Below are 22474 nucleotides of genomic sequence, written 5' to 3'. Positions count from 1 at the left end.
TAAGGAAGTGAGAGAGCAAGAGAACCTAGGCAAGCTAGAAGCACTGTGCGATCGTGGGGTTCTAGTGCAGCCTCAGCAGCATGCTCCTCTCTTGCTCAACATTATTTATATCCAAAATAACGACACTCGGTTGTGCGACCCCTTTAGGAAGGCGGGAAAATCACTCATTAGAACTAATTCAAAAGATTGGCTCGGGAGTGACGGCTGTGCTCAGTTCGATCGGGCAGGTTGACGAGATATCGCTAATACGCCAAGACCACAGTATTGTTGATAGATATGTCGACACAATACATGTCGCGAGCATGACTGGTGTTGACTCTGCGCGTCTCCTCAGGTAAAGTTGCTCGCGGTCATGGCGGCAACGACTGGAGGCTGTCAGACGCCAAAGGGTGGGGGAAAGGGGTTTGTGTATAGTGTATGTTGAGTAAAAGGGGAGCCCTCAGGTTGCGTGCGCATGCATGTTTAGAAAAGGATATATCCCACATATCTCTGCGAGCGCCTATATTACGCGGTTTCTGGGAAAAGTTTGCTTATCTATGGGTGGGCAAGCACGTCGATATGCCACGCACCGTCTTGACACTCGCACCTGTGAGTCTCCCGCTTGTTCGGTCCCTAACCCCATATTGTCCCGAACTCTGTCTGCTATGCTCCTCGGGTTATTGTACGGCAGGCTACGGAGAATGTCTGATATGTCAGCCTTTGACAGACTGCATGGGTCTTGGATGAGGTGACCCCTTGAGTTGGAATCGACCGATGGATGTGTTCAACTATACCCAGGGGGTTATTTCTTGCATCCGTTATCCGACTAGTATGAAGGTGATCTCTCAAGGACTCCTATAGAGAAGCCATATTCAATAAGACTGTTGATAAGACATTACAGGTGGCGGAGTAAGGGCACCTACGTAATCATGCTTGAATATATATAATTAAGAGTTCCACAAGGTTGATTGTCCCAGGTGGGTATGGAACTAAGGTAGGCTAAACATCTTTGCCATCGACCGAGGAGCCAAACAGGACTCGTAGAAAACGAAAGAAAGAAGAAGACCTTGGTACATGATTCATACGCCATTACTGACGATGTGTTAACCTAGAGCTGGCACAATGTTAGGGGTACGGTACGTAGGTGTAATATCTTCCCTGATACACGACCGCTCCGAGATATTTTCCCATAATTTTGACGAATTGAGTCGGTCAGCCCTGGTTTCTGTATACAGTTAGCAGAACACAGATTATGCAGCTATGGGTGCAATGAAATAGTACTCAAGATCATAGGAAGATTCCAGCTTGTCACTTGCTTTGACTGTGTTGACGTGTGGACTTTGGGATAAGACTCTTTGTGACAAATGCATCTTTAAGAAGCGTTTCAGTCTCCCGTCAGAGATGGGGATCTCCGTCACCTGCTATTTTATTCTTGTCAACTCTGTTCTACCTAAACGTTACAAGAGTACAGTGCCGGGTGCTCGGCCAAGCCGTTCCCGGCACTGCGAGGCCACGCCACCACCCGCCCGCCCATGTCCACTACCATTCTCGCGAGTGAACAAAGAGGGTTTTAGACTACATAAATCACTGTTATCTGCTACGCCTTCCCATATCACTTCGGTGTCCTGCTGATAACGTCAACGCAACGATAAAGAAGTGGCCGGTTCTATAGCATGCGAGTCCTAAGCTGAAGAGAGAATCACGCTAACATTAAACGAAAATGGGTATCCCATATAATAGCAGCCTACAGTACAAACATTGTTAAGTACAGGTACGGGATCAATTGCCTACCCTACAGTTGTCGAGGGCTCTGCAAGTCCCCATTCGTGTATGGAGAATCCGTGTGGGCGGGCAGATCCGCATGACCGAGGTCACATTCCCATGCTGAGGGTGCAGTCAGATCGAGGTGATCTGATGCGGGGAGCACATGTGTAATATAGCAGAGACAGGTGCGCACACACACTTGAAAATAGTGTAGGTTCCAGTTATGCGCGCTAGCGTGGTTGTAAATGTACGAGATCGGATGTCTCCACCCCCCCCTTCTCCCCACCACCTCACTGTGGAATTGAGTTAGCGGCACAGGAGGCGCTAAAGGAGGCCGAAGGAAGTAATCCGTACACAGCAATCGCTGGCCAGTCGACAGGCCGCAAATGGTCTTCGAAGGGTCAGGAAGTCCTACTATGCATAAACTAGAGCGACAACCGGCCACCAAGAGCGGGCCGATTGCTTCGTTCAACGTTGCAGGCACTTACGGCAATGCTACATAGAGTATACCTGTGAGTAAAGTACCGAGGGTTACTTAGCCAATAGCTCGCTTCCGCCCGAGCATGTGGAAGAGGTACTTTTGCATTTTTTTTTATTTATTTTTTTTGTGTAGTGAGGAGAACCTACAAGCTGAAGGTGGTTTCTCATGTATGGGCAAAAGCTCTCGTAAATACAGCTCAATGTGCAGTAAAGGTATTTTAGTACGTACTGAGTACGCGTACTGAGTACGGAATATTCCGTACATACATGTGTACGTCTGTATTACGCACACGGTGCATGTCTCAGACCTGTGGCGCGGCTCCAAAAGCTGCGAGTCTCAGCTCTCGTCACCTGAACATGGCACGCTGTGTTTTGCTCCTACCGACACAAATCTGCAAGAGGCCGCCTGACGACCGAGGCCGGGCCGGCGTAGGATCCTACGGCCATTTTCAGGAGACCGCCTCTGTAGTGCGCTATAGTAGGGGGCGGAGAGGGAAAAGGAGGGCACGACAAGGTCTTGGATACGTACGGTAAAGCCGGCGATTGGCCAGTGTCGAACCCAGCTTCCCCAATGGTATGGTGTGCACCATACTCCGGGCAATACCTCCGTACCTCCCCAAATCGGACCCAGGCACCGTCGCATGGCCAGGGAACGATGGAACGCCAGAGTGCAGCTGTGTGCTCCTGCGGGTTCCAGTGCACCATACTCTAGCGGATGCCCATGTAGTTGACCTAGGTGATCAAGGTATTTACCTCCACCGCTTAATAGATAATATAATAACATGCCTGCAGACACTACCGATCATGTTACTACTGGTTAGATGCTGCGTCCCTTCGGCTGCCACTCCCACCTCCGAGAGCCGGGCATGTATCATCCTGAAATTCGGGAGCCGGTACAAAATAAGCCTTGTTTGCGAATACTTGCAGTACAGCCAGATACATATTCAGCAGACAAGAGGCCATCGGAAACAAGGCAGCGTTAACGGGCAGCATCGGTGTTCGAGATGCGTTTCCTCGGGTTGTTGGCCGTGCTGGCCAGCTCGGCATGGCTCCGGGCGAGCGGGCAGACGGACGACGTGTGCAGGGCCGAAGACCGCACCTACAGCACCGAGGACGTCCCGGCGGGCAGCCACCAGCCGTTCGAGCAGCTGAACCCCTTGCTTGGCTCTCTGAGCACCAAATTCTACATCACGGTCGTCAACCTGACGCCGCACCGCATCAGGCTGCAGAACACGCACTCGTACCAGATGGACACGTTCGAGTTTGGCGACGTTCCCCAGGGCCGCGCTCGCCAGAACAGGATCAAATACCGGGGCACCTGGTCGACGGGGGACGACGCGGGCGAGGCCTACTACGCCCTCGACGGCACCGACAAGACCTTCGTCCTGCGGGTCAAGACGTACGCCTCGGAGCCGGACCCCCGGCGGGTGGTGCTCGACCTCAGCGGCATGGGCCTGGGCCAGCGCGAGTACGTGTTCCCCGGCGGGGAGACGGCCGTGTCGCTGGTCATCACGGGGAGCAGCCGGTTCGGCTTCCAGGCGTCGCTCCGCCACGGGCCCGGTAACTGGATGCGCAACCTGTACGACGTCATCGGCGACCGCCCGGTCCGGCACCTGGTCATGCCGGGCACGCACGACGCCGCCATGAGCAAGATCACGGACAAGCTCACCAGCATCGGCAGCGAGCCCAACACGCAGAACCAGGGCGTCAACATCTACGACCAGCTGCGCGCCGGCTCCCGCTGGTTCGACCTCCGCATCGGCTCGGTCCACGACAACAACGACGCCGCCGTCAACAAGGGCTTCTGGGCCATGCACCTCAGCGACGAGATGGCCACCGTCGCCATCGGCAACACGGGCGAGTCCCTGGACGAGATCGTCGACGAGATCAACCGCTTCACCGACGAGAACCCGGGCGAGGTCGTCTTCCTGGCCATCCGCTACCTGGTCGGGCGGTACGAGCGGCCGGACCGCGGGCCCATCCTGTGGAGCGCCGCCGTGGTGAACGACTTCTTCGCCAAGCTGCGCGGCATCAAAAACCGCTGCCCGGACCTCGACGACGGCGGCACCGGCGGCCTCCAGAACCGAGAGGCGTCGTACTTTATGGACCGGAACCAGGGCCGCGGCTGCGTCATCCCGCTGCTCAACGGCCACCTCGACCGCGACGGCGTGCCCCGCGAGTCGCCCGGCGACGGCATCTACGACATGGGCCGGGTCATGGCCGTCAGCGACCACTGGTCCAACAAGATGCAGGCCAGCGACATGGCGCCCGACCAGATCGCCAACTGGCGCTCGGCCACCCGCGGCGGGGGAGGCGACTACGGCAGCCTCATGATCGCCCAGTGGCTCGTCACGCCCGACGCCCTGGCCTCGACGGCCTACTCGCTGCAGAGCTTCGCCATCCAGCCCGCCAACCCGTCCCTGTACTGGGCCGGCGTCAACGGCATGGACCCGGAGCACTGGCCCAACGTCCTGCTGGTCGACTACATCGGCGTCCAGCAGCAAGACCGCTGGGCCTGGGACCAGCTCAGCGCCGAGCTCTACACCCTCGCCGTCGGTCTGAACCTGTACATGATCAGCGAGAACTGCAACGTCAGCCCGCACCGTTCGCCCCTGATCCGCAGCGCCCAGGAGGAAGAAGGGGTCGTGGGAGCCGCCGCCGCCGCCGCCGCCGCCGCCACGCTGAGCGGAAGCCTCCGGGAGCCGTGGAACGGCATCATGTTCGCCAACGGCACGACGCTCGATAACCCGCCGCCCGATCTGCACCCGGGTCGCATAGACGTCCTGCCGAAAGGGACGCGCTTGGGCAACGGGACGGTTCTGGAGCAGAGCATACCCAACCCGTGGTAGCGAAGCCCGGGCGAGCAGGGGGTGAGGCCGGGGAAGGGGCAATCACACACCTCCTTGTATTTATTGCCTGTAGTTTGGAGGCTTATAGCGCAGCCTAGTCTTCTTCTACCAGTAATGATTCCCTATACGTTCTTTGTAATAACCTCTTCCGTGTTTCGAGCTTGAGTCACAACCCATCCAGAGACCGTACGTACGGGTGATCGTTCCCCCCCCCCCCCCCCGGTTCAGTCGATCTCTGCCCTTGGCTGCTGCCCGACGGGTCCTACTGTCCCCCGCCCATCTACATCCTCTCCCCTCTTCCTCGAATCCATGATCTGCTTCCTCGCCGCCGCCTGCTGCTGCTTTTTCCTGTCCCGGCCGTCAGCACACTTTTGTGATATCCCTCTGGGGCCGCGTAACAACAACTGACGAGGGGAAGAAGACGATCAGAAGGACAAAAAAAGAGATACGAGAAAGAAAAGGAAGGAGGATGAAGAGGAAAAAGAAACCCAAGAGACCAGGACTCGTCTTTCCAGATCCGCCTCGCCCACCTCGTGCGTCACCTCCCCCATGCCTCTTCCGTGCAAGCCAGGCAGGCTCCCTCTCCTGTCCGCGCCCTCGGCGCCCGAGCCGCCCACGCTCATGCTCTCCCGCCTCGCACGCTGCCACGACGGCGCCGCCACCGCCGCTTCCGCTTGCGTCCCGGTCTTCCTCTGCACCGCGTCCGCCACCCTGCCCTCGGCGCACATCTCCATCTGCCCCTCGCCGGCGTCGACGTTCTCGTTCTTCCTCCGCGCCCCGCCCTCTATTCCTCTCTCCTCGCCGCGGCCGCCGCTGACGTAGCGCGTCCCCCTCCGCTCCGCCTCGTCCACCGGCCCCGAGCCGCCCGGGACCCCCGCCCCAGGGCCGAGGGCATCCCTCCTTCTGCTGGCTGCTGCGGGCCCCGGAACTGGCCGTGGGACGGCGGAAGCGGCTGCGGGTGTTGTTGTTGTTGGGAATGGGTCGGGGCAAATCGGGCCTGGAGATAGTCGCCGCCGTCCGCGTACTCTGGTCCGGATGTGCCCGGGGTGTCGGCCACGGCGAACTCGGACAGATGACGCACCGCGCTGGGCTTGACCGGTTGGTCAGGCTCACGACCGTAGTAGGCTGGGGCGGGCATGCTACGGTTGGCCTCTCACGAGCGGGATTGGGTTTGCTGAGTCCGAATTGTGTTTAGTCTGTGACGGGAACTGATACCGGTCTGCGGATTAGGGGAGATAAGAAGCGAGCCAGCAGGAGCGGCGAAGCACACACAACATATTTACATCGATACCTTTGTGAAGAAAAGAGCGGATGGCTATGTCGTTGATCAATGACGTAGAGGGAACCGCCCCTCGAGTCGACATGGCGGCGACACATTGCCCCGGGGCCTCTCTGACGAACGGAGAAAAGGAAACTTGCATGACTTGCGATCCACCGCAGAGCCACTTGAAGGGCGGCAAGAGCAATTTGTGATCCGTATCCCACTGGAATGGTGTCACTGAGCAGTTGGTCTGGGGTACGTAAGGTACCGGGTTGTTCAGCACATACATACCTGGCTCGGCAAAGCAAGTTCAAAGGACGGAGGTAGTTATGTTGACCTCACACAAAAACACACAGGAAGTAGGTCGTGGAATTGCGGAACATATCCCAATAACAAAAGAGTGTTCAGCGCAACTCCAGCTCACCACACACCAACATACACAAGGCGGATATATCATCAGCCTTTCCAGAAATACAACAAACATTCACGACGGCCTCACTCGTCTACGATGTTGTACCCTCTTATTGTCTAGATATTACCCATACACGGCCAAACCTTTCAGATCCAGCTGTCGAGATGCAGCCCGGCAGGGGAAGAGGGGAAGTGAGCAAAAAGAGTAAGCCAAGGAAAAACGCCACGGTTTACATACAGTTTAGCCAACAAAATGGTATCAATACCTATCTATATCCACCCCTCTCAACCGGCACGTCCGTTGCGCCTTTTTTTTTCCTTAGAACAGGGTGAAGACGCCAGCAACGAGAGCCAGGCTGACAACCACCGAGAGGCTCCTGCCGATGGAGGCGCCGCTTCCGGTCGGGATCGCGTCGGCCTCCTCCGTCCCGCTACCAGACTCAGCAGCACTGTTGTCAGCGCCGGCATTGGTGCCGCTACCGCCTGTAGTGTTAGTAGAGCCGGAAGCACTCGTGGCAGAGCGGCTGGGGGCACTGACGCCGGTCGAGGAGGGCGCGGCGCTCGTGGGAGTCGACGTCGGGGTGTCAAACTTGGTAGGGCAGGTCAGGTCGAAGAGGGGCTTGGTCGAGAGGTTGTTGGTGATGGCGAACTTCATCTTGTTGTCGGGGTTCGAGTCGCGCAGGTTGTACCAGAAGGTGGGCACCTTGTTGAAGAGCTTGCGGCAGCCGACCTCGTCCCAGTAGTACTTGGCATTCTCGACGCTGGAGACCGCCTGATCCCAGTTGGGGCCCGAGGAAGGCCAGCCGGTCTCGGTGACCCAGATGGGCTTGTCGCCGGCAACGCCCTCAACCGCATTGAAGGCGCGATCAAAGAGGGTGCCCGAGTTCTTGATGTCGTTACCCTTGCCGTTCTCGTAGTAGGGGTACTCGTCCACGCCGATCCAGTCGACAGCGTCGATCACGGCCTTGTTGGTACCGTTCGTCCAAGCATCCCATGTGTCGACGTGGCCAATGGGGACGCCCTTGAGCGCCGTGCCGGCGACCGCCTTCTTGTAATCGTTGATGAACTTGATCAGAGTGTCCGGGCCCGCACCAATACCGGCCTCGTTCTTGACGCCCGTCTCGGAATCGCGGTAGAGGTCCTCGCTACCAATCGACATGCCGATGACGAGGTCGGTAAACTTGCTACCATACTTGTCGATGGCCTTCTTCAGCGCGCTGAGTTCCTTCTCAATGCTATTGGTGCCCGAGGTCCAGATACCCAGAAGAATCTTAGTGTTGGTCTCGATGGCGGCCTCAAACGCCTCGATCGGGGTGTCCTCCGAGTAGGCCTGGATGTTGGTATAGAGACGCACGGCGTTGAACTTGCCCGGGGCATTCTCCAGGTTCTGCGCCGTCTTGAATTCGGCAAGCCAGTCCGCCTTGAACTTGGCGGACCGGTCCGCGAGGGTGGCTCCCGAGTTGAAGCCGAGGTAGTTCTCAGCCGACGTGCCCGAGACGAGAACGCCGGCCGCGACGAGGGCTGACGTGGGACGCATTATGACGATGGATAGAGAGTCGTTCAAGTTAGGTAGCGATGTTCAACTTGACAAGAGTTGGCGCTGGCGCGTCGCGAAGAAATGATCGCACGACGGTAGTTGTGGCGGAGTGACTTGCTTCGTTCGGGAGAGCGAAAAGAGAATGACGGGTTCCGAAACAAATAGCAAACTTCAGAAGGGGGACAAAGGAGCGTGGTTGTCACTCGTGGACAGTTGGACAACGAAGGGTTGGAAGGGAGAATGAAAGAAAGCTTTGTGGTGTTGGCTCTGGAAGCAGGTTTGGAGGCCTTGAAAAAGAAATGAACGGCACTGGTCGAGAAATTAATCCGTACAGTAGTGTTCTCGGCCAGAGTGGCGCCCTTCTATCCGGTCCGCTGCAAGGGCGGGTCGGGAAACAAGGGAAACAAGACACAGCCTCAGGCCTTGGCGTGCCGATCCCCTGGGAATCTAATCCGTACAGTGGCCAAGATACGCAGCACCTCTCTCACTTGGCAACCGCAACACAACCACTTTGGATCTCCATGTGCGACATTCATTCTCACTCGCCTTGCTCCCACGGCAATGAAGTATAGTATAGACGATAATCCATTGGACATCATATTGCACCAGGTTTCAACACACGCTTTCCTTTCTCTGTGTTCTTCCACATCAGGACTTTCGACCTCGTAAACGAGACGGAACGTTTCCACAGTGCCGCGGATTGATCGATTTCCCCTGACCAAGGCCGGAACCTGGCATTTCCACCCGCGCCCCGCAGCTGCCCCTTATTTCGGGCGAGGTTTGGCCAGGGGCGCAACCGGCCACTCAGCGACAACAGACGAAAAGAGGCGAGTGACCGATGACCTAACGGCCCCAACAAGGGGCGTTTCATCAAACCCACCCATCCCACGTTGTCCGTCTTGTTACCAACTAAGCATCTGACGCGTGACAACCCATGGCACTCGCTGCAAAGCACCCAAAGCCCAGCGCAACCGAGTTCTCCGTAAAAAGCATGTACGGGTACTCCGTAGCAACTCCTTGAAGAATATTCAGCGCACAAGTAGAAAGTACGTGAGTAGCAGGTGAGAAACCGAATGTCGCCAAGCTGGGAAGACTTGGGCTTCATAATGAGCACATTCAGTGCTTGTATGTATGTACACAACATACCTGGCTGACGGCCGCCAGGCCGCTCAGTGTGCTGGTGCGAAACAAACCGACCTGTTCCAGCTGGCCGCCAACCCCGCAGGACAAAATCCCCGTGTTGCTTGCATTGGGAGAAGGGTAACGTTAGTTACGGGAAACACTAGTTATTGCAACTAGCTAGCCACTCCACTCCGAACCAATAAGAATAGCCACTGGAAAGCGACGACGATACGGATTACAATACTCGACGCTGTTTGTGTGTGTGGTGGATCTCGGAACGGTCGGAAGGTCTCGTTCTCTAAAGTCTAGAACGCGGGCCCCCTGCGCCTCGGTGAATCCAAGGCCTGAGGAGCGCATCTCAGTTAATGACTCGGTTTTAGGGTCCTTTCCGTATTGCCCATGTATTGTACGGATTACACTACATACGATACGTGCTCTAAAGAGGATTGAAACGGGATGGCTCTAAAAATAACCCCAATTTCGTGTGCCACATCGGTCCATACGACCCCTTTAATGCAATTTACATTTACGGATTATATTAAACGCCATTCTGCTCCATACGTAGTAGTACAACCTGGCACGGCCTGGAGATACAGCTCGTATCTCCTTTCATATCCCGCAATAATTCCAGGTTTAGAACGGCCTCGGACAGGGGGATGGATTGGCAAATCTAAAATGTCTGCTCCACGAAGAACTACCTGAGCTCTCGCGCGTTCGTACTACACAAGGGCTCTGAGGAGAACCGCAATGCGGTTTCAACAAAGCCCCTTTGTCTCTTGGGCACCGCCCATACAGCCTGCCGGAAGATACAAGCGAGAAGAGCTCCCAGACTGGAGTCATGTCCGAAAGAGGGGCTCTCGCTCAACTGTTGGTGATCCGATCGCAGACGATGCTGGGAATACAGCTCGTTGTTCGGTGTTATCATGGAACCAATAACCCTTTTTTCTGCCTCTACTAGTACAGGTCCGCCATCCCAAACAAGGGATTAACTACGCGCTTCGAGCACCGAAACACCTGCCTCCCAAGCAGCCACCTCATCATAATAGGTACCTTCAGTTGTCACTCAATGTGCTCCAGCTCAAAATGCACCAGCATCACCATACAAAAATTTCTGTGCCCAAGTCACTGCTGCCAGCCTCACGTCCGTAATCGACAACTGCTCCTTGGCATCCGCAGCCTTCCAGTGGGCCACTAGCCCGGCCTGATTTGGAGGACACCTCTTCCCACGATTCCACGCTGCGACTGGTCTCGTGCTGGAAACCCAAACATAAAGTGCTCGGCCTCTTTGTTTATCACCGTCCGGAGGTAGAAAGGTCCCCAGTGTACCCCTTTCCGTCCCCGCCCCCGCGCCTTCTCCACCAAACCATTCCCAAGCTGAAAGTCAGCCCTCTCCTTGTCCGTGCAATTTGCCAGCTGTGTTATATACTCCGCGTCATCAGATACGGGGCTCGAGACAGTGGATGCTGACGGGCGCACTCGCTGTTCCCCGAGACATGGTCGATTGCCGCCCAATGGCTCGCTTGGGTTTTCTCGATTGATGAACGATGGACGCTACCAGGTAGCCAGCCGCGCACATCGCCCGAAGCCCATATCACTTTCGGCACCTCAGCGAACAAGCGACAGGCTTCCATTCTTGGAGAGAAGCGCCAGATTGCCCGCATGCCATACATCCAAATACCGGCCGCTCCGGTACGTCAGGCCCATTTGGCCAGGAGAGCCATCAAGCCTACGCCCAAGGCTACGCAGGTGTACGCCGAAAGCTGCATCCCAAGGCCCGCCTTCCGCATCTCCGGGTTGAACATAAACTCATGCGCCACCAGCTCGACGAGGGCCGTGTACATGAGGATGCCGCCGCTGATGGCATCAAACACTCCGTTTACAACCCTGCTTGTAGCGGCTTCTAGAGCCAGCGACTTGCTCGCAACAAGCCCCATGCCAATGGCAAATGGCGTGCTGATTGCGTACAGCATTGCGAGCAGATGTGGCGTGTATCTCCGAACGCCGGACGGCCAGGTCGCCGTGCCAAGACGCGCACCCAATCCGAGTCCCTCGAAGGTCTGATGGAAGACAAGGACGATAAACAAGATGATGAAGTCATCAGTGACCGCAAGCGTAAGGCCAATGAAGATGGAGTGGAAGATGACGCCGAACTCCAGGACGAAGATGGCTGTGATCTGTGCGGCGTAATTGGCGTGCTCGTCGCCTTCGAAATGATCCCGCTGGTGACCCAGGTGGTCCTCTCCGCCAGGAGGGTAACTGACGTCGTTGATGGCCAGGCCCGAAGTCCCAGTTCGGTTGAAAAAGCCTGTACCAGCAGCCCTAGCAGTGCTCTGAGCAGGCATGGCGGTCCCGGTTGACTTTTCAGAACCCGCCGCCTCGACATCCTGGGAGTGCCGCTGACCTACAGCGCCGAGACCCGCTTCGTCGGAACCTTTGGCTTTCCCGTCGTGCTCATGACCGTGACCGTGCTGCACAGAGCCAAAGCCAAAGTCAAACCGCGAGACAATGATCTCCAAGAGGAACATAACCATCACTGTCATCAGGGCAATACCCATGGCCCAATCGTAGTCAGGCAGAATGTTTGCAAGGCACTCATCACGGAGGTTGTCGGAGGCCGGTGATAGTAGGTGCATCCAGGCAGTTGCCAGGATCACGCCGGTGCCGAAGTACTTGGCGACGAAGAAGCATAACCTGGGTACCCGCAGTTTAGAGGTCCTCGCGAGAATGACGGGTAAAAGAGCTCCCAAGCCTGAGCCGACAAGGATGATAAAGATGGAGGCAATCCTGAGGCCCCAGTGATCTGTGCTCGCCGGCGAGACCTCACATTCAGGAACTGCCGCCACAGCATCACCGTCCTCTCGGCCGACTAAAAGCTGTCGGTAAAGTCGCTGACGCATCTTGGGATGTGTCTTACTCTCGAATCGCTGCAGCGCACCCTGAATCTGTCGTATTGGAGAGGGGCAGTGAGTGATGGATGGGCCCAGTATGTGCGAGTGTCTGTCTGTGATGCACGCTGGTCCGCAACGCGCTGAAACGCCGGATTTCTTGAAGGATGACGATAATAGCGCAAGACGACACACTCTGAGAGACAAAATCACGGATTAGCGAGCGTGCTAGTTCGAGTGGCGGGCGAAGAAGAACAAGAAAAGGGTGGCTCCAAGGAGAACAGATCGAGCCACAATGCGGGGATACTGATGTGGTATATAAGATGAGACGCAGAAGCAGAATCACAAGCAGCGTGGGGGATAATTGTTCGTGTAGGTGAATAGCCCGAGAGCGGGAACCTTGATAGCCAACCTTCTGAAGTGACTTCGCATCTCGCCGAAGCAGCCACAAGCATGGACAAATGGGTAAATAACCTGGATACTTACATCACGAGGAATGCGCAACACTAGGATCCGGTTCCCTATCCAATAGGAGATGAAGTCCGCTGTCTTGCACGGTATTATCGGCGGAAAAGGCAACGATCCTTGTTGGGGAAGGAAATTCAAGTGCTGCAGGATGCGCCTTTCGGTGAAAAGCCCAGGAAAGGATGGAGCGTCCGAAGGTGACGCGCAAGAGCTGAGAACCTTGACGACCGTCGTGTGGCTTGCTGCGTGCCTCGAGACAGGTGCAGTCAAGGACTGAGAAGAATGGGAATAGCAGCGCCGGGAATCAAGCGTCCAGAGTCGGTTGGCGGTATGTGTATGTACGCCTCCAGCTGTGCCGCAAACTTCAAAAGATACCGACGGCTTGATTTTGCGGCGTTGTGGACTCGGTCGCTTCGAAGCGTCATGACTAAGGAGTGGGCGACCCCACGGCACTCGGCCATCAAGGTTCTCATCGACACCCACAAACTGCTGGACCCGCGCCTTGAGTTGGCACCAACCGCGCTGCCAAATCGGAAATAAACCAGTCAGCTGCGCTCAAATTCTAAGCGACCAATTCCGTATCTCCGGATCGGATCGCTCGACCCACAGCGCACCCAACGCGCTTTGCTGCATCGATGCTGGTGATGACGGCTCCTCCTCTCGTCCTCTCTCTCCGTCCGTCTGTCTGTCTGTTCCAGCCTGGTGACTTCCAGAAACCGCGAGAGAAGCGGCTCAATCCAAGGCGCGTCTTTGGACGTTGTTTAAACGATACCGTTCATGACGAATACTGTATCTCTAATCCCAGACTTCGAAACGGCTCGCCCAGCTTCCGCAGGTCGATCCCGGTACCGAGGCTAAAGATAAGCGACTTGACGCGCCCTTCCCAGAGAACGCCTATCCGGAGGTTTTGGTCGAGTCGTGCTTTCAAGACTCCCCTGTATTCCTCGCTGCTTACAGTCCCTGCAGCTTTCCCCTCGGTCTTCGGGCCATGAGGCTCGGGCTGCTCAGGGTCGGGGTCATCCAATCGCCATTCCAACTTGGCCTGGAAACTCCTCTCCTTTCTCCGGGGCGGTTCTGGGTCGGGTTCGGCCTGGCCACTGGGGTCGGCACCCAACAAGAAGCCTGCTGGCCTTCTGTGGCTCCACAATTCCATCCCCACCGCCCAATCACTCTCGTAACTGTACACGTTGAATTCCATCCTCGTGGCCAGTGAACAGTAATCCCTTGCGAGGACAGCATAGGTGGCGTTAATATTCCCCATAAGGGGGTTGATGGTCAAAGTCGCCGTCAATGGTGTCCCCCGGTGCGCAGGCAAAGTGGCGAAGCGGGCTCCCAGTGACATCCCTCCGGATTTGTTCAACGTTCCGTAATATACTTCGCCGCCAGCGCTGAAGCGGCCATAAATCCTCTCCTTTTCGGGCGACTGGCCATTCCCATTGCTATCCAGGGTCGATATGCTGGTAAGTGGGGTGATGGCCGCCGAAGACGCATCGCCACCGAAGTTGTAGAGGCCCCGGATCCCGAGTAGCCCGCCATCGGTCGAGGCGAGACCCTCAATCCCGTACTTTCCCTTGTCGTACTGTATAAGGCCCAGCAAGGTGCCGCCGTTCCGCAACGAGCGTTCGCTGACAGCCGAGAGCTGAACCTGCAGAGCCGGTGTGAAGCGTCGAACAACTAGGCCCTCGAGCAGCGACTGTGGTAGATACAGACGGCCATATAGAAGCGAGCTTCCGTTCTTCCCCGAGCTATCGTCAACGGCGGCGGCGGTGGTGGCGGGCACCGGTTCCTCCCCTGTAGCATCTGCCCCCGAGTACCATTGTTTGTCCTTTGAGCTCAGATCGTGTAGTTGCCGGTATGATCGCAGAAGTGCCGGTAGGGGTATTTGGTCCGATTGGGCGGCAACACCAGTTAAGGGCACCGTGCTGTGGAGGTACGAAATGGAGCCATCAACAACGCCGATAGTGTTGAGCTGGTAGCTGGTCACAAAATGAGGGGTTGCGAGGGAGGAGAGGGTCAGGCGGAGTCCTCGAGGAAGCGGAAAGTCTATGAGTTCTGTGGTTCTGTTAGTTCAAAGGCGTGTAGAACCAACTGGGACAGAGACGAGAAGGGACGTGCCTCTCGCGGTAGCATTCAACTCTTTATATGTGTTGTCTTCGTTCCACCCGGTTGCGCTGTAGAAGGCATTTGTGATGTAGTGCATAAACTCGCGCATCCTCTTTGCAACATGCCTGCTGACGCGTATCAGCAGATCATCAGGAGCTGGCGAACCCAAGTCAACCTTTGCCTAAGCTTCAAGTTGGCGGGAATTCCTTCTTGCATCTCCGTTCGCGACGTCCAATCAAGCAGTTGGTGATCCACTCGTGGGGTATGAACCAATCATATTAATCGTTCAAAGGCCCTTCATCCTTATCGACCACGCACGGCCCCGCAACCAGCGGCAGACAGTAAACACAAGGCTGGACGGACGGCTCCTACTCCAGTTCAACTACCTTTCGATTAGTCCACATCGTCCACACAAAAGTAAGGTAGTATTATACGAAAATTTACTAGGAAATGGTTTCGTTTAAATGTAATCTTCTTTCAATTTGGGTCTCCAGCAGCTTATTTCGCTAAAGTTTTGTTCCCTTCCCTGCTTAACAAACCGCTCAGTCGGGTGGCTTTGGTACGATGATCCCCTGACAGCGCCTCCGGAGCTTAGTTATGCTCGCCATAGCTGTCACGGCCGCTGGCAAACACCTTGTCGAAACTATACTCAAACCATCTAATCTCGGGCTCGAGTCCGGCAAACTTCCACACTCCATTGACCTTGCGGTAGTAATGCGTGTTATGGCTATGGGCGTGCCCTTTGACCTCAACGTTCTGGAGGCTCGCGTCTGTATAAACCTGATGTGGCACTCGCAGTTGATGGTGGCCGATGATTTCGGTGTCCGAAACCTTTTCCCACTTGCTCGCGCCGCCAATGAAATGCTGTGTCCGCAGAAGCGGGTTGCCCAGCACTGACTTGTCAGATATCATGGCGATAAACTCTTCCGCCGGCATCGCTTCCCAGACCTTGCCTAGGAACGAGCGGTAGTCAACCTGTTATAATGGTGTCAACATTGATAGTCAGGCTAGCGTTTTCGCCCCTCTGCCGCTATATCAACGTACTCGGAGTGTAGGAGCGATGCACTTCCTCAATCGGTCCCAGTCCTTGGCGTCGTAGCTATCTGCCCATTCGAACGCCGCCTCGGTAACGCCAAGGTACTCTTCTAAGCTTGTCAGTCAATATCCTAGGTATTAGTATATCTTAGATCCTTAGTACTAACCCTCGAATGTGATTTGCTTCTCCTTCTTGCTAGTCATGGTGTAAAGCTTGCTTGGCGATAACTCGGTCGTTTGCTTCTGATGCTCTGGGTTTTATGTTTGCTCAGGATAGATAAAAGATCTTGTTGATTTAAATTTCTGAGATTGTCGAGGTGCTCCTCGCCTCGTCCGGCGTGGTTTATGTTTTGTCGGACGTCACGAGATCTGCTGGGCTGCTCTTGCGTGTTCTGGGATCGGAGGTTGTTGGGGATGTGCGTGCCTCCTTGCTGCTCCGTCAGTCAGGTAAAGTAGGTACCTTAGATGTAGAGTAGGAACCGGCAGGTTCCTCTTGCCGGGAAAGCTAGAGTAAGGTTCCTCAGCATCAACCCCATCTACATCTCTAACTGGTAGGTAGTACTTGCCTGGTAGGTCCCGTTTCTTCCTGTGGCCGAGGACTACGCATAATAGAAGGAAGGTACCTGGAGGTAGCGACGATATCCCGGCAGGCATTAACTGAACTCAAATGCAACAATCTCGACTTCCATTGAGGATCCTGCCCTAAACTTGACCCCTGACGCTCGGGGCTTCGAATGCACAGAGAACAAAATGGAGCACAAGGGATAAACCCAACACATCACGCCCAGAGCCCCATCCAGCAAACGGTACCGAGTTCCACACTCAACTACTCCCCTCCTTCTTAGTGAAAGTCAAGCCATTGGTCAGCCCATCAAAACCTTTGGGTGTCATCGTGCAGAAACTGTTATCCCCCGGGAAACAACCTCGTGAAACCGTTGCACCCCTCCCCATCTCCGCCAGCGTTGACCAGACGCTGCCGAGCCTCCGAAACATAGGTCGTACCGCGTGTTAGTGCTGTCCTAGAGATCGACATCGCTCCAGTTCCATCCGCTGTCATCGCTTTCGTCGTCGCTCGTTTCCTCGTCAACCGTGAACACGGCGTCCTGTGCGTCGACATCCTCGAAGTATCCGTCAACATTAGCATCAAACCCGCCTATCGTACAAGTGTCGCTATCCTCTGGTGCCGGCCGTTCTCTCGCCAAGCTCGGAGAGCGCAGGCGGGTGGTTTTCGGGCGCGTCCGAGGGCCGGAAAGAGGCACAGTCGGGTATGGTCCTGGTGCCTCCCGACCTGTAGAGCGAGTCGATACTCGACCCCTACGGACTGCAGCAGCCTTGGCAACGAATTTGGGCCCCAGTTTCTCTCGGTGGTGTGCTGCCTTTTTGCCCCTCTTGGTCCGCCTGTCCCCAACGGGTGTCGTTCCGACGGGCTTGAGTGGCCGACCGCCCCAGCGCCTCGCAACTTCGTTCAGTTTTCCCCATATCCGCTCTCGCGCAGCCTGCCGGCTTACGCCCTGCCTTAGCAGCTGGTCATATTCCGTATGGGCATGCCGGATGTGTGCCCGCACGGCGAGTTTTACCCTGTCCTGCAGAGCTACCTTGCCGGTCCTTCCCACACGCCGACTGTGCTTCTTCAGCGAGTGGTCGAGGATTTGCGAAAGGTCTTCCTTTGGGATCTTTGGAAAGAGGTCGAGCAGGGCCTTCTCAAAACTCTCTCGGATGGCGGCGTCCCGGTTCTGAACCAGCTTGGCTCGCCGTGAGGCAGTTGCCTTGTTCTCGCTCATGACGAGGTTGTGGATGTATGCGGGACATCGGAGGCCCATCGGCTTTCCTCTTTTATCCACAACGACGTACAAAGTCTTGCCTGCCTCGTGTGTTTTCTTCCGGCAGTTCTTGGTGATGTAGACGTTGCCTTTGGGGACGAATCTATATCCCTTGGGCATGGGCTCGTGTTCCCTGACCTCAGGCTCACCTTGGCTCATCGCTTTGCTGAGATTCTCTGTTGTCGCTCTCGGTGGAAGTATCCTTCGCCCAAAGTTCTTGAGTAGCAAGTCGGACTACCAGGGTATTTCAAATCAGTCTGTGTTCTCCAGTTAACCGCTTAATTACAGGACCGAAAATGCGTATCGGGGACTAATTAGCCCAGGCTTTATACCGGACGCACCTTTGTTTTCCTCCAACACGGCCACAAAGCACAGCCCGAGATCCAGAAAAATATTAACGAAGACTGGCTTTGTCGAAATGACTGGCTACGGTGCAAACATTGATAAATTTGTGAGTGGCTTAAAGGTATGTATTTATGGACGATACCGGCTCCAGTGACTTCTCTCGGTAATACACACTGACAGGCGTTTGTCGTTGCGTTGGTATTTACCACCCGAGCACGTAACGCCGTCACTTCACTTCAACTGCGAGTTGGAAATAAAAAAGAAAACATAATAAAATGGGACTTTGGAGCCTCAACCCTAACCCTTCATTGGGCATTCGGTAGGTACCGGGTAATTATTCCGTGTTCATTTTCTTTTGGCCCCTCTTCACTGGCATTCTCGGACCCCTTGAAGAGCGACATTGTTTTGTCCTTCATCTCGTTGTAAGCCCGCTTCCATTCCTCCGAGTGGCCCTTCATTGGGGGCTCCCCCGGCACCGTGCTGGAGCTGTTGACCCAATCCACAAGTCCTTGCACGTACTCGAGCTCATGGCCGCGGGCGTGCAGCGAATGGAATCCCCGGCCGAGCCCCTTCTCCTCCACCCGCTTCTGGTACTCCCTCCGCATCTCTTCTCGGCTCGGCAGGCGGGCTTTGCCCGCAAAAACCCGAGCCACCGCCTGGGCCTGGAAGTCGAAGAGAGAAAACGTCGCGACGTGGTAGGGCACGCCGACAAAGGCGAGTGTCGGGTCGTTGATGTAGAAGATGTCGCGGTGCAGGTTGTGTGCCATGTCGCCCTCGGCGGCCACCACGATGTCCTCGCCGGCCTGCTCGTTTGGGGTATAATCCGAGTGCAGGTGCGGGAGAAAGGGATACGAGGTGATGTATCCCGTCGCCACCACCACGTGATGGATGATGCCCTCGAGCACCTGTCCGTCTTTTAGCACGACACAGCCGGGAATCGGCGCCTCATCATCGAGCTGCCCACCGCTGTCCGCGCGCAGCTCGTATCTGGCGACTTCCGGAACTCGGACCGTGGACTCTGGTAGGAGAGATTGCGGAAGGTCGAACCGGCCGCCACGCACGCTTTGGTACGTCTTGGCGGTGACGCCGTCGGTCTCGCGACATATGTCGAGGGCAGAGACCCCGGCGCCAATGACGAGTATGTTCCGCCCCCGGAACGGCTCGGGAGACCGATATTGCTTCGAGTGGATGATCCGGCTAGGGTACCTCTCCTTCCACTCCTTGAGACCTTCCGTGTCGGGGATCCGTGGCATGTTGTAGTGCCCCGTCGCGACGACGACCAGGTCGAAGTAGGAGGTGCGCTCGTTAAGCCGGGGCCCCGTATCACACGCTTCCAGCGCCACGGAGCGTATCTCCCACTTGGTCCCGTCCGGCGTCTTCCGAATCTCGTCGACCCTCGTGTGAAACGAGGTGACAGCGGTCACACCGTGGTCGCTTGCAAGCCCCTGGATGTACTGTTCAACCTTGTCTTGGCTGACGAACGGCTCGGTCCCTTCCGGCCATGGCTCCAGCGAACTGGCCATGAGGTGTGTGGGCACGTTGTTTTTCAGACCCGCGTAACAGGGGCCGGGCGGGGAGAAGTGAGCCTCGAGGTCGGCTGGAAGCAGGCTCCTGCTTCGGAGATCCGCCGTGTCGCCAGCAGCCGTATCATGCTCCGGGGGAGGTGTTGCGAAGGCAAACTCCCCGGGCTTGGAGAGGAGGTAATCCCCTCTAGAGGGCACACTGTTGGGATATGGAGGATCTTCCGCCACACGCCTGTCATAGTGCCAGACGCCGCCTGCAATGCTTGAGCGCTCAAAGACCGTCACCTGGAGCCCCTGCTTGATCAGGTGCGCCGCGGCGCAGACGCCGCTGATTCCGGCGCCGACGACGGCCACCTTTCGCCCGAGGCCAAAAGCTTCCCGTTTGTCTTCTGATGCCGGCGAGGACATGGCAATGTTCGAGTCCAGAGTGCTCTCGTGCTTGTTTGTTTCGCTTGATGCTACTCGGGGTATGTGAATTGACCACGCAGGCGGCGACACCCTGTAAGCCCCAGCAGATCGTTCCCGAGTATAAAGGGTCAGGGGTCAGCCTGCCTAGGTACCCTGTAGAAGTGATACTACCCCCAATTGGGGTCGCGGGATGCCCGGCCACGTTTCGACGACCATGAATCGGAACCTATTCCGCGGCGAGGAGTAGGGGAATTGGGGGGGTGTGGGAACTTCAGCACGTCCAGGCCCTGTGATATCTTCAAACGGAATTCAATGGACGCATCCCGCCTGTTATGGCGCAGAAGCCCGCACTATTTCTTACCCCGAGTAACATCACAGAGCACACAATCCATTGCGAGCATGGCGCCAGCAATGACACATGGCAGGTATCATTACAGTATCTCACGTTATTTTTTATCGTATGGTTGTAATTGCTCCTCAGGACCACATGTCAGGGCTCAATGTCTTATCACCGAGAGAGCCGGGCGTGGAAGGTTTGAGGGGAAGGGTCACATTGGCCCCGCGACAGCGTCCTGGTCTCGCAATATCGAGTGCGTATTAGATCATTGATATCCGTGTGGTCGGCCTTCTCTCGCAGGATCATGATTGATAATCACCCCCCTCAACCGGCATTATGAACATCCTGTCCACAACACGAAGAGGGCGGGGTCAGGTTGGGGGCCACGGGCCTGGATCACCTGTGATATTAGAAAGGCCGCTGCCTTCAAAAGGGCACGGTAGAGTTAATGCAGACTCGATCTTTATCCGGGCGAACAACACGACAGACAGAGGAAAAAAAACAAAGGAAAAGACAAAAAGACAAAATGGCACCGTCGGCCATCATTGAGTCCATTGTGGACATAGCTGAACCCAGGAAGGATAACCTCGAGCTCCCTGAGCCGGCTCGTCAACGGCTTACAAGGGCCGGAATCGACCTATCCAACGGTTATCCATACCGGCCGGCTGTGCCTCTGTACTTGCAGGACGTGTACAAGATCAGAAATGAGGAGCGTCCGTACGAGGACGCGGGAGCGAGAGCCGACAAGTCTAAGAAGCACTTGTTCGCGGCCGCGACCAAGGTCACGGACCTGACCACCCACATTGGGACGGAAATCGAGGGCGTGCAGCTTAAGGACCTCACCCCCGAGCAACGAGACGAGTTAGCACTGCTGATTGCCGAGAGGAGTGTCGTCTTCTTCCGGAACCAGGACCTCACCCCCCAGCAACAGAAAGAGCTCGGCGAGTATTATGGGCAGGTCGAGGTGCATGTAAGTGATTACACCCGGATAACTCCTCTCGCCCGCGCTCGCTCTCTCTGACGCGCTATCCAGCCTCAAACGCCCCAGGTCCCCGGAGTCCCCGGCGTGACCGTGATCTGGCCAGCCCTCTTCGCGCAGGAGAGATCGGCCAACTTCCGCAACCCAGGCGGCGCATCGTCGTGGCATACCGATCTGGTACACGAACGACAGCCCGCCGGAATCACCCACCTCCACAATGACACGGTGCCGCCTGTCGGCGGTGACACGCTGTGGGCGTCGGGGTATGCCGCTTACGAGAAGCTCTCGCCCGAATTCCGCAAGTTCATCGATGGGAAGAAGGCCGTCTACCGCTCCGCCCATCAGTACCTGGATCGCGAGAACCCGACGGCTGGGCCGAAATATATTGAGCGCATTCACCCGCTTGTCCGTGTCCACCCGGCAACCGGTTGGAAGGCCCTCTGGGTCAACCGGTCCATGACGGTCCGGATCGTCGGGCTGGACAAAGCCGAGAGCGACCTGATCCTGAACTACCTATACGACGTCTATGAGAAGAACGTAGACATACAAGTGCGATTCAAGTGGACCCCCGGGACGAGCGCACTGTGGGATAACAGGTGGGTGTGTCAGTGCCAACGTTTCAAAGGATATGGACGCTAACCGTGCATGGGCTCTACGCTTACACTTAGAATCACCATTCACAACGCAAGCTGGGATTATGGCGGAAAACATCCTCGCCACGGCACTCGTGTAACCTCGCTTGCCGAGGTCCCTTATTTTGATCCCAACGCCCCGACACGTCGTGAAGCTTTGGGCTTGCTAGATGAAAGTGAGAAGGAGGCCCTGGAATCGAGTAGGTACTAGGCGACGTTCTATCTCACGGACGCTGTTGAGGGACGGAGGCCAAACGGTTGCTCGTTGTCTCGATCTTAGAGACTGCTTTTCGTGATTTACTTGGTATCGCTTCCTATTCGATGCTCGGAACCAAGGAGCTTCGAGTCCACGCGAATACCAGTTCGATTACCTGAGATAATGAAATTGAGCAAAGTATGAATGACAACGAAGCATACGGGACGCCCAACATCGGCTTATAGCTACGAAGTTCTCTTTGCTTCGTCATGCGTTCTCCCGAGTTCTTGCCCGCATTTCTTCACCGTCTCTCCGCTCCACTGCCGTCTCCAAATCTTCCGCG

General features: G+C 56.1%; 9 protein-coding genes across 9 annotated transcripts; 2 read left to right on the top strand and 7 right to left on the bottom strand.

The window, feature by feature from the left end:
- Positions 1 to 3227: 3227 nt before the first annotated feature.
- On the top strand, positions 3228 to 5072 carry P884DRAFT_296311 (PLC-like phosphodiesterase; the record flags this gene model as incomplete). The annotated part of the gene is made up of 1 exon (XM_069444399.1): positions 3228 to 5072. The coding sequence occupies one exon, from the start codon at positions 3228 to 3230 to the stop codon at positions 5070 to 5072; it is 1845 nt and encodes a 614-aa protein (XP_069302248.1).
- A 224-nt stretch (positions 5073 to 5296) lies between these two features.
- P884DRAFT_326656 (uncharacterized protein) lies at positions 5297 to 6533 on the bottom strand (the record flags this gene model as incomplete). Its single annotated transcript, XM_069445487.1, has 3 exons — positions 5945 to 6533; positions 5603 to 5885; positions 5297 to 5413 (listed from the first exon to the last, which is right to left on the bottom strand). Exons 1-3 carry the CDS (start codon positions 6208 to 6210, stop codon positions 5297 to 5299), a joined length of 666 nt encoding a protein of 221 aa, XP_069302247.1. The 5' UTR covers positions 6211 to 6533.
- A 530-nt stretch (positions 6534 to 7063) lies between these two features.
- Positions 7064 to 8281, bottom strand: P884DRAFT_188813 (glycoside hydrolase family 17 protein; the record flags this gene model as incomplete). The annotated part of the gene is made up of 1 exon (XM_069437391.1): positions 7064 to 8281. One exon carries the CDS (start codon positions 8279 to 8281, stop codon positions 7064 to 7066), a length of 1218 nt encoding a protein of 405 aa, XP_069302246.1.
- Positions 8282 to 10733: 2452 nt separating this feature from the next.
- P884DRAFT_14310 (ZIP zinc transporter-domain-containing protein) lies at positions 10734 to 12869 on the bottom strand. Its single transcript, XM_069437229.1, has 2 exons — positions 12701 to 12869; positions 10734 to 12484 (listed from the first exon to the last, which is right to left on the bottom strand). The coding sequence occupies exons 1-2, from the start codon at positions 12718 to 12720 to the stop codon at positions 11098 to 11100; spliced, it is 1407 nt and encodes a 468-aa protein (XP_069302245.1). The 5' UTR covers positions 12721 to 12869; the 3' UTR covers positions 10734 to 11097.
- A 659-nt stretch (positions 12870 to 13528) lies between these two features.
- Positions 13529 to 14965, bottom strand: P884DRAFT_274498 (uncharacterized protein; the record flags this gene model as incomplete). Its single annotated transcript, XM_069442732.1, has 2 exons — positions 13529 to 14805; positions 14869 to 14965. 2 exons carry the CDS (start codon positions 14963 to 14965, stop codon positions 13529 to 13531), a joined length of 1374 nt encoding a protein of 457 aa, XP_069302244.1.
- A 482-nt stretch (positions 14966 to 15447) lies between these two features.
- P884DRAFT_274497 (Scytalone dehydratase) lies at positions 15448 to 16095 on the bottom strand (the record flags this gene model as incomplete). The annotated part of the gene is made up of 3 exons (XM_069442731.1): positions 15448 to 15831; positions 15901 to 15998; positions 16059 to 16095. The coding sequence occupies 3 exons, from the start codon at positions 16093 to 16095 to the stop codon at positions 15448 to 15450; spliced, it is 519 nt and encodes a 172-aa protein (XP_069302243.1).
- Positions 16096 to 16910: 815 nt separating this feature from the next.
- Positions 16911 to 18067, bottom strand: P884DRAFT_282179 (uncharacterized protein; the record flags this gene model as incomplete). Its single annotated transcript, XM_069443583.1, has 2 exons — positions 18053 to 18067; positions 16911 to 17945 (listed from the first exon to the last, which is right to left on the bottom strand). Exon 2 carries the CDS (start codon positions 17868 to 17870, stop codon positions 16911 to 16913), a length of 960 nt encoding a protein of 319 aa, XP_069302242.1. The 5' UTR covers positions 17871 to 17945; positions 18053 to 18067.
- Positions 18068 to 18361: 294 nt separating this feature from the next.
- Positions 18362 to 19987, bottom strand: P884DRAFT_274495 (uncharacterized protein; the record flags this gene model as incomplete). The annotated part of the gene is made up of 2 exons (XM_069442730.1): positions 18362 to 18496; positions 18551 to 19987. The coding sequence occupies 2 exons, from the start codon at positions 19985 to 19987 to the stop codon at positions 18362 to 18364; spliced, it is 1572 nt and encodes a 523-aa protein (XP_069302241.1).
- Positions 19988 to 20850: 863 nt separating this feature from the next.
- Positions 20851 to 22146, top strand: P884DRAFT_306084 (uncharacterized protein; the record flags this gene model as incomplete). The annotated part of the gene is made up of 3 exons (XM_069445100.1): positions 20851 to 21294; positions 21358 to 21899; positions 21993 to 22146. 3 exons carry the CDS (start codon positions 20851 to 20853, stop codon positions 22144 to 22146), a joined length of 1140 nt encoding a protein of 379 aa, XP_069302240.1.
- Between the last annotated feature and the right edge of the window lie 328 nt (positions 22147 to 22474).

This window comes from Thermothelomyces heterothallicus, assembly GCF_042370625.1.
Source record: "Thermothelomyces heterothallicus CBS 202.75 unplaced genomic scaffold P884_scaffold_1, whole genome shotgun sequence".
NCBI lineage: Eukaryota > Fungi > Ascomycota > Sordariomycetes > Sordariales > Chaetomiaceae > Thermothelomyces > Thermothelomyces heterothallicus.
This window is presented reverse-complemented; position numbering and strand designations above follow the sequence as displayed.

What these genes read in the sequence shown, in the direction of transcription:
- P884DRAFT_14310 (XM_069437229.1), bottom strand. Translation starts at nt 12,720, where the DNA reads ATGCGAAGTCACTTCAGAAG. An exon ending in ATGCGAAGTCACTTCAGAAG is followed by an intron (nt 12,485 to 12,700) that starts GTTGGCTATCAA and finishes TTTGTCTCTCAG; the next exon opens with AGTGTGTCGTCTTGCGCTAT.